The 10,379-nt window shown below is 40.6% G+C and overlaps 1 protein-coding gene across 1 annotated transcript; it reads left to right on the top strand.

The window, feature by feature from the left end:
* The first annotated feature begins 602 nt into the window (after window positions 1-602).
* meox1 (mesenchyme homeobox 1) lies at window positions 603-10,029 on the top strand. The gene is made up of 3 exons (XM_078278600.1): window positions 603-1,594; window positions 5,844-6,016; window positions 9,260-10,029. Exons 1-3 carry the CDS (start codon window positions 1,105-1,107, stop codon window positions 9,380-9,382), a joined length of 786 nt encoding a protein of 261 aa, XP_078134726.1. The 5' UTR covers window positions 603-1,104; the 3' UTR covers window positions 9,383-10,029.
* Window positions 10,030-10,379: the final 350 nt, after the last annotated feature.

The following is a 10,379-nucleotide window of genomic DNA, read 5'->3' as shown; positions in this document are numbered from 1 at the left end:
TGAAATTTCATATTGTGTTTTCACTAAAGTGAGAAAACCTCAAGAGGTGTGAGAGCCTGCATAGCTAATATCAAATCCAGTCCCTCTATCACCTCAACGTTAAAAAAGTACAGCCAGGTGGATTTGGGTGTGTAGAATGAATGTGTACACACATATACATACACACACACACACACACACACACACACACACAGTCATAAAAACAGGGAAAGAAAAAAAGACTTCTCAGATTGGAGAGGACAGGCCGGGATCAAGGGTGCAGAGGGAAAGGGTTAGGGTTAACTTTCCTCTAAAGGGTGTCAAAAAATGAACCAAATTGGGTGTCAGAAATTGCTAAAGAGCTGAAATAAGTCAGGGTCCCCAGCTCTCATGTGGGTGGGTGCTCGCTTTATATTCTACAGACAGTGTCCCTTTAAAAAGCCCCACGTCTGGAAAGCCCATTAGATGTGCATATAAAATTTCCCCCGTGATTAATAGTTGATGAGGCAGGGTTGGTTGGAGGGTACTACCAACATGTGGCCGGCAGGGCTCCTCCTCTGCAGTTTCACGTTACACTCCATAAACTTGCCACTCTTTCCCACCTATATGTTTAAAAAGGAGGAGGGCTCACTTGTCAAGAATGCCTTAGAAGAGTTGTGAAAACAGCCAGCCCGAGAAGGGGAGTCATGCAGTTGCGGATGCAGCTCTCCTGCCGAGCCACAAGCCAGTCAGATCAGTCAGGGAGAGAGGGTGTGTGAGAGCAAGACATAGGGAAAGTGTGCAAGAGTGTGTCAGGACCAGAGGCTCCAGAGGACGTCACACACACACCAGAGAGAGAAAGGGGAAACGCGCTGTCACAGGAAGGCGTCTATCCTCACGCGTTGTGGCCTGTGGAAGAGTCAGCAGCCTCTGACAGAAGTGAGTATTCCTGAGCGAGTGGATGCAGTGAGAAGATGATGTGCATTTAGTCAGCTGAAGTGGATGTTTCTCAAGACTGACCGAGACACAGATTTCCAGTCCTAACTTGCTTTCTGAGGGAGGGGGGAGGGGTTTCCAACTCCTCTACAAGGAAAACACTTATAATAAGACATTAATCAAGACTGTGTGAAGTGTTTTTGCATCACTATGGATCAACCAGCCAGCAGCTGCATGCGGAGCGCCCACCCCAGCAGCCCGATCTGGGGTTGCATGAGGAACCCTCACTCAGGGGTCCCGGGAGCCAATCTGCAGTCGCCCTACCAGCAGGCCTCTTTCTCCCTCCACCAGAAGCCCGACTTCCTGGCCTACACAGACTTCTCCAGCTCCTGCCTGGTGCCGACTGCGCCGCACGCAGTCTACCCCCGCGACGACAGACTGTACCAAGAGAGCCAGGGGGCATACCAGAGAGCTGACTGGCAGTTCAACCCCTGTGAGACGCGGGTAAGAGCACCCGAGGCCTGCCCGCCCGTCGTCGCCCCTGTAGCAGTAGGTGGAGGGCCTGAGCTGGACAGTGCGGGGGGAGACAGGCTTCCAGGGGCCGTGCCCGGGTGCCTGGAGGGAGAATACTCGCCCCAGAGCGTGGCGTCGGCGGACTCTGACAAGAAGAGCTCCAATAAGAGGAAGAGAGATGTCACAGGTAAGTCACCGGGATAGATGGTAGTCAGCTGGGGTGTGCTGGGTTTTAAAGGGAAATCCGAAAACTAATCACAGGAGGCTTAGAAAATGAAAACATACAGTCATAAAATGCACATTTGGGAGCATTAAAAATTATAGTGCACATTCCTCTTTTTCTACTGTACACTGGTGCATATGGTGGTGGAAACATGGAAATGGGCCAGGGAAGCAGCAAAAATGAAAAATTTATGGTAACCCCATGATCATTTTTCCAAACCTCTGCACACAGGTGTAAAAAATGTCATGCCATTGTTGCTCCATTTAAAGTGTAGCAATCGGTGAGTATGTCAAGGTTAGGAATTTCTTCAGTGCCCTGTATCACAGCTGGCAGTGACACAAATCCTCCCTTTATTTCCTCACCTAACCCATCTCAAAGCAGCACTCTCACCAGATCGCTATGTGAAAGGTGAGAAGGTGACAAGACTTTTGTGTTCAAGAAACACACTTTAAGTAGCAGTTGCATCCTTGTATTGTTCAAAAGGCTGAAACGATTAATGGGACGTGAACGTTGGATTGCTCCCTGTATCCGTGGGAAATAGACCATTGTTTTAGAACAGTATGTCCACATTCAAGATGATGGTAAAATATGACATCAGGCTTCTGTGGCGAATCACAGGTGCTTCAGACTGTTTTTATTACTGGTTATAGATGTATGAGTCTCAAATGTGAATTAGTGAAATACATTGATACACAATCCTGCTGTAGGTTTTTGGGAATCAGCAAATTGTTGTTAAATTCAGAACATTTTCAACTAAAACTATCAAAGAGAAAAAAGCGATCATGTAAAAACACTTTCCCAAACTCTAGTGAGCCAAAATAAGAAGATAATATTCATATGACTCTATTCCCATTTGCCACAAAAGAATGAGTTCACGTATCCTCATATATATACTTAGAGTTGTGTTGTAAGCATTGAAATAGTATCATCGTATGCTTTTAAATTATAGTGCCATTTATTCCCCCTATTAGATTTCACACTTGCTAAAAGGAAACAAAAGTAACTGATATCCATGACGAATTAATTCCCAAAAGTTTCATGCGTAACATTAACAACGAAAGCGACAAACTTAAGTAAAAGTTTACGTATATTTAAACTGAATCTAAAGGTGTAAACGTTTGGAAGTGCTGAATGAAAATAACACCACGTCCAACACATCTGAAACGTTCACATTTCATCTGTGAAAATCGTTTTCTAAACTGAAGAAGAATGTCAGCCTGTTCACTTTGTTTTCATCACAAAGATGATTCATGCAATGAGACTGGAAATGTGCACCTCTACACCTAATAAATACTGGACATTTGTATAAAAAAAATCAAGTAGCTTCGAGTGAAACTGAGCTTAAAGAAAGTTTTTTTTGTACATATTGTGATTGAGATTTGGCTGTGGTGATTAATGTTTTACTTTAATCCACTTGGGTGGAGTTGGCTCCATCATATAGTCACACTTCAAGATATTGTCATCAAGTGCTTCTTCGTGATTATCTTTTTTTGTCCAAACATACCATATCTGATTATAAAGACCAAGAATAATTATAAAAAAAAAAAAAAAACTCCATGACCAATGTCTGCAACAGCCCAATTGAAGGGAATGGTGGGGGAGTACAGACCCCATCACCCCCTCCCTTTCTTACCTTATTGTAACCTCCACACACTACACTGAAAACATGCCAGACCACGTCTGGTAAAATCACTTTCCCTGCGAGCCCACTTTTTACATTCTTATCCATTGACATTTTCCTGTCGTTAAGCCGTAACACAATCTCCCACTGAGTGCATGCAACATGTCTGACCACTACATCAGTTCATGGTTTTTAGAAAAGAGCCATTCAGTCTTGTATTGACGATCTGGTAGAAGAGCATATATTAGGAAAATGGCCTGAAGGCTTTCGCAACACACACAGAGCTGCGATATAGTCTGTGTGTATTTCTACAGATATGGCGCACTTTTCCAAAACCTTAAACTCAAACTGGCATCTGATATGACTTAAATACAAAGTTTGACTAATAGTTTTGTTTATCATACATCACAATATGTAACGTAGACATGGAACACTGATATAAACACTGGCTAAAAATTGGAGGACTAAAACGTCTCAGTTATGTTTCATTATAAAATCAAAACAGTTAACACTTAATTTAGTTTACCCCCTACTTAACATTTATTAGCTGAATATAAACACTAAGAAAATGGTTTCTAACTCAATATAATAAATATAGCAACTATAAGGACTTTTTAAAATTCAGAATCTTTGGCTACATACATTTGTAAGTGTTTATTCATGTATTTGTTACTAATTATGAGTATAGTATAGTAACATGCATGCATGGTTACACGTATGAACAAAACAGAAATACGTAATTTATATTATCAAGCATACATTCACTGTCTATTCACTCTTCTAAACACTTAATATCTGCTTACAAATACTCCTACTTTCAAACAAAATTACAAACAAATTATGTGAGCAGTCACACCTGTAATTTCCACCTGGGTTTCTTTTTTTATTTAAAAACAATCACTAACCGCTTTAATTCAGTCCTGATGAAGACAAACTACTTTTGCACCATCCACCCAAAAAGGCACCAAATGCTGTTTGTCTTTGGGACCCTGCTGGGTGCAGAAGCCTTCTCCCTGCAAGTTTACGGTCTCTGGCTGTGCAGGATATTTATTGGGGGCCTGTTTAGTGAGAACCAGTATGTGCCCTGCCAGGTGTTCAGTCTAACGAAACCTGCTTGACACAGCTCCAGACCAGACCTGCCGAGGCCAGGCAGCGTCGGCACACTCAGGGCAGCGCGTCATTAATGACACTTAAACAACAATAAGAAGGCTTTTTGGCACGTCACCTTGGTCCTCTAGCACACACATCAGGCGTTTGCACACACATGCACAGACTACACATGTGTGTGTGCGCGCACACACACATGTCCTGGTCTGCCCAGTCACATCTGGCCCAGGTACAGCATTTCACATTCTGGCCCGCTGCTCTGGCAAACACCAAGCAAAACTTCTCACTTTGACAAATTGGAACCATTTTCTAGAGATTACATCAGCTGCTAGTGTCGCTACCAATGCACAAATATTACCCAAAACTCTTTCTCTTTCATACATTTTACTGAAAGTTAAATCAATCAGCGTTCATGTATATTTATCCTGGTAAATGAGGTTTGAAATTCAACCATTTCCTATCTATAAAACTTAGCAATAAACTGCAACTTTTGTCTCGTGAAAGTCACTGAAACTGATGTCAGTGTAGTTCAAATTCAAATGTACTGGTCAGCCCTTACAACTGACCGCCACATTCATAGAGATATCTCAGGCTTTTTCCTGATGTATTTGCTGTCATGTTCAAGATGAGTTAATGTGAATCTCCCCACTAAGTGTTCCAGAGGGAAATCTCCTGAGACACACACACACACACACACACACACACACACACACACACACACACACAGACAGCAGTCAGACCTGGACACATCCGCACCTTTGTTCTTTTGTTAGAGGCTTTAACGATGTTCCGCTGCATTCCTCTCCTAACTCAGTCCCTCTGTGGCTGGTTTGGTGGGCCCTGCCCTCTGCCGATATGCCCACTCACACACCATGAATTAATGTTCAAAAGCATGAATTTGTACTTAAACGGGTGAACGAACATGTAAAGGCAGAAGGCATGCAAAAAAAACAACAACACATGCACGCACACGTAGAAATGTACGTGCATACTCACTGCACACGCGCTGCAGGTGAACAGGACTCATATGCTCAGGTCAGGGTGGTCTCTTTTGACAGTGCTGGTTATGGTGTTTACTATATAAGGGGCCTCCCACTAAAGGGTCTTTGGAGTTGTGGTTTGTTGGTTGGAAAGGTCCTTAAGTCCTGGTTAATAGTCAGCTAGAGGCTCGTCACAAAAATTAGGATTAACCGTGAATAAAAATGAAAGTAGAAGGCTGTGTTGGTTACGTGGTAGAATCACGCCATGTCGGACTAACTGGGTTCCTAACCCTTTATATATAAAGAATAGAGGAGGGATGAAAGATGAAAATGTATCACATCTAATACACATTATTATAATTTCCTCCCTATTTAAACCAATGTGATGAGAAAAGTAGGCCCTCTAAAATAATGTTAAGAATATGTTCGTTTGTCAGCATACATGAGTGGGCAAAACACACGCCTCAAACTGCACGCAATGCATTTCCTTTCTGTTTCCCTCCAGATATCCAGGATTCCAGTTTTAAGGTGGACTCCAGCTGCAAGGCCCGGAAAGAGCGCACAGCGTTCACCAAGGAGCAGCTGAGAGAGCTGGAAGCTGAGTTCACCCACCACAACTACCTGACCCGGCTCCGCCGCTACGAGATCGCCGTCAACCTGGACCTCACAGAGAGACAGGTAGGCCACCTCTCCCTCACATTGGATTGATTCCAAGTAGAGCAAAACAAATATAGAATAATGACATTATCGTCACTCTGCATTATTCATTGTTCAAATATCTTAAAAATGAAAACGTGAGAGTTTTGTTTTCATTCTTATTTCTGCAGAGTCAAATGTGACTCACTTATGTAAAGTAAATCCTCTGAATCGCCCCGCAAAAAAAAATACAAAATCTAGTAGAAAAGTTTATGTTACAAATACTGAAAGAAATGGTAAGAGATTTGTTTCTAAAAGTAAATGTATTTGGGCAGAAAGATCGGCTACCAATTACGTTTTTTCTATACTATACTATACTTTTCCAGTTGCAAAATTCCCGAAAGGTTTTAACCAAAAAGAAGAACAGAAAAATAAAACACCAATAACTCAAATAGCTTGATTTCCCCCCCAGTCTGCCCGCATACAATACAAAATAAGTCAAACAAATAAATCTAAAAAGGTCATCATCACTTAACTCAAAGTGGACGGCATCAACAGTATTCTAAATGTCTCCTTCCACTATGTAATAATAATAATAATAATAATAATAATAATAATAATAATGTACACACATAGATGCATTTAGATTATAATGAACCGGTTTTTCCACAATTTTTTTTTTCATCTTGTGGTTCTAGCAGAATGACATGCAGCTTTAATAAGTGGGCGGCAGTTCCAGACTCGATGAAATCGGGCGAACATGTGTCAATGCTGCTGGATGAAAACCCCAGTCTGCCTGTCAGGCCCAGTGTTCCAGCTCCTCGTAATGAGGCCACAGTGCCACAGTGACCACACATACTGCCGTCTGCTCCCTAAATCTATTTCCCAGACCTCTGCAACACACACACACACACACACACACACACACTTGTACAGACAGACACACACGCAGCCGGGGTTCCATCTTCACTCAGAGCTCCCGCTGCTCCTGCTCGTCGGCTTTTTTTCCAACTCATCCTACATGCTTTGGCCTTTCGCCGTCCTTTCAATCAGCCTTGATAAGCAGAGGAACTCGGAGAGGAAGAAGCTGCAGGATGTGGGAACAGATTCATTTGAATCCCAGGGTTGCAGGTGGGAATGCTGTGTGGGATGTGCAGAGGTCACCTAAAACTTTCTCATTCCTTGAGCTGCTACAGTCGTCTCCAAATTTGGATTTAGTTCAGCACTTTGCATGATCTTAGTTTTAAATCTATCGTCCTCATGTCCTATGAAAAGCATGACTTCATGAGTTCATGAAAATGGTTTCATGAACTGAGAAAACGAGCTTGGAGCTCAGTGTCGAAGCATTTTGACATCCAACTGGTTTTAATGGGTTGTATTAATATAAAAAGATAAGGCTGGAAATATTCTTTAGTTTTCCTTCTGCCAACAAATCCCATCAAATGACCAAAACCAACAACATCATACTAACAAACTATTAACAACCTGTGTGTCTAAAGACTGGTAGATCTTATTCCTCTCTACTTTAGAGCTCCATTTGTTGTCCAAAAACTATTAAAAACACATCAACCAACCACACTGTTGCACTGGGTGACATGTTCCTTCACTATGATGAACATTGGTACTATTTTATTTTATTTTGAGTTAATAAACAAGAGCACCAAATGTGTATTAATCCGCAGCTGAATATAGTCCCCAACAAATGCACTCAAACAGTGACGTTTGCTAAAAACTACAGTGACCAGCTGTTCTTTTTTTAAATGAAACTATATATCAGTGACCCATTTTAAAGATTCAAGTCTTTAGGAACGAATAGACTGACACAGACAGACTACGTTGGATTTGTTTTTTGGGGATTTGTTGACAATAAGAAAAATATAGAATAGCACTCGCCTAATCGTGTCAACCCATAAACAACCAATTCATTCTCAGTTAATAAAACAGTCGTATCACTTCATCCGCTATATCAAAAAATGGCTTGACTATCCCAGGTTTAATTTGACATTGTCTCAGTATTGTATTAATGAATCATGTTTATTTGGACTGGCTTGTCTTGGTGTTATAAACAGTTCAGGTATCTGTCACCATATGTTATGAGCTTCTGAAATGTTGAGTGAATGTTCTTAATCGCAGACTTAACAAGTGATCACCACTCAGTTGTTGCTGTGTTTTCCCTGTAATTTCAGGAAGTGTATGTTGTTGCCTCTATTCTTGGCCGGACAGTCGAAGCATGATATCATTTCAGAGCAGTGCAATGATACAGATGAGCACTATCCACACTGTAAACTCACATCCTGCGTAAGCCGACATCCTGATAGTTGACTCTTTTGACCCACTGTCTATACGATACTCTCCGCCTGCATTCACAGAGGTTTTTGAGCCAGAACTGAGAGCTTTGTACTGACAACTCATGCTCCTTGCAAGGCCAATGCAAACTGAGCCAATTTATATACACTGCGCTGGGAGATTTGTGGGGGATTATTTGTCTATTTTTCTGCTGACCGTGTTGTAAATTTCTGCAAAAAATCTCAAAACGGAGAGAGAAACCACAGTGATCCTGTTACAACTTTATATTCGGTGGAAAAAATGCATTCTGCACTGTCTGTGAGTGTTATCAAGTATATACTATTGTTTTAACTCCTTATACTGAGTACCTAATTTGTAGTATTAATTGTTATTTACTAGTAGGGCTGCAACTAATGATTTTCATTTCAGGTCTATAATTACAGACAAACACTTGGTGTCATTACTTATATATATATATATATATATATATATATATATATATATATATATATATATATATATATATATAATATTAGTCTGGTGTACATACTATACCTTGCTGATTTTGCTGCTACTGTCACTTCTGCCTTGTAATCTTGTCTTTAATTTCTATTGTATAGTTACTATTTTTACTTGTATTCTTCTAGTTTTATATTCCTCTTATTTTTTTTACTCTCTCTATTTATCTGTACTTTTTTCTTTCCTTTCTGCTGCTGCAACAATCAATCACCTTTTCTTATCTTAACTTACTAAGTAAATTAGGTAATGTAAATTATTAAAGTAGCTGCAGATACATTTTCTGTTGATCCAGTAATAAATATATCAACAATATTAATCTTGAGCTATTGCAGAGCTACACCAAGAGGCAAATGTCTGAGGTAAATTTACCTCAACAGTGTTGTCCATGTAATACAGATGACATCAAGACCTTTTATTAAACACGCTTTTGATTGAATGCCTATTCTTATGAAGCATTTCTTTTGTATTTCTGTACAACAGGTGAAAGTGTGGTTTCAGAACAGGAGGATGAAGTGGAAGAGAGTGAAGGGAGGACAGTCGTCTTCGCCCAACGACCTGGAAAATGACGACATAGACTCGGCGGCCTCGCCCAGCTCTGAATGAACAAAAGAAAAGCAGACGACACAGAGAGACTGGGGAAGGGGGGGTCAACTGGACACCAATGCAGCACAAAGCAACCTTCACTCGTTTCTTTGGAAAGCTGCAGGAATCAAACAAGACATTTCTTTAAAAAAAAATGTATACCCTGGAAGAAATCAAGAAAGCGAGCATCTACTTTGCTGTTGTAAATAGTTGATATATGTCCATAATGAACTGCATTTTGAAACAATGTTGATAAATCTCTTGTTGCATTGACTGAAATATTAGAGATGATTCTTATGGTCATTGTAGATCAGTGACAAAGTCCAGACAGAAGCGCTCAGGCCAGTGATGACATATCAGAGCGTGATGTGATTGTGTTTGAGTGCATCCCCGTTGGTTCCAGTATCGTAATCATGGCCTTTGACGCTTGACTACAACCACCTGGGAAAACTCAGACTGCACAAGAGTTGCCAAGCCATAAGTGCCTCCGAATCAGATGATTTTTTTTTTCATGTCAGTTTCTTTTTCCTAAAAAAAATACTTTTTTTTTTAATCCGTCAAGCAACTTTTTTTTTTTACTATTCTTTTTTATACATGTTGAATGTTATTGATAAAACACAGATGTTGCCTGTTTCTGCAAATAGAATAAATCATCTGCTGCAAAATGGGAAAAATATCTTGATAATTTCTTCCACCCGCAACAAATGAGTTATGATTGAACAGTATAGGTAGTGTATTTGCTCTTGGCTGATGGTTTCATCACGTCCAGATCTTTTGGTCAGACATTAATTAGAATTGCTTAGAAAACGATAACTGAGGAGAAGTTTGCTCCCATTTGCTTTCGATGTCGGCAGCTGACATCGAAAGGTAAGGCAAGCCGAGTTTACTTATAAAGCACATTTCAGCAACAAGGCAATTCAAAGCGCTGTACATAAAACTAAGCTACATGCATTGATACAAACATCCACAAAAGGGCATTTAAATACAATAGAAACCAATCATTAAAGAGCCAAGAGAA

The sequence above is a fragment of the Sander vitreus genome, chromosome 21 (assembly GCF_031162955.1).
Source record: "Sander vitreus isolate 19-12246 chromosome 21, sanVit1, whole genome shotgun sequence".
In the NCBI taxonomy this organism is placed as follows: Eukaryota; Metazoa; Chordata; class Actinopteri; order Perciformes; family Percidae; genus Sander; species Sander vitreus.
The sequence above is the reverse complement of the archived record's forward strand: the minus strand, read 5'-3'. Positions and strand labels throughout refer to the sequence as shown.

What these genes read in the sequence shown, in the direction of transcription:
- meox1 (XM_078278600.1), top strand. Translation starts at nt 1,105, where the DNA reads ATGGATCAACCAGCCAGCAGCTGCATGCGGAGCGCCCACCCCAGCAGC. An exon ending in GAGGAAGAGAGATGTCACAG is followed by an intron (nt 1,595 to 5,843) that starts GTAAGTCACCGG and finishes GTTTCCCTCCAG; the next exon opens with ATATCCAGGATTCCAGTTTT. An exon ending in TGGACCTCACAGAGAGACAG is followed by an intron (nt 6,017 to 9,259) that starts GTAGGCCACCTC and finishes TCTGTACAACAG; the next exon opens with GTGAAAGTGTGGTTTCAGAA.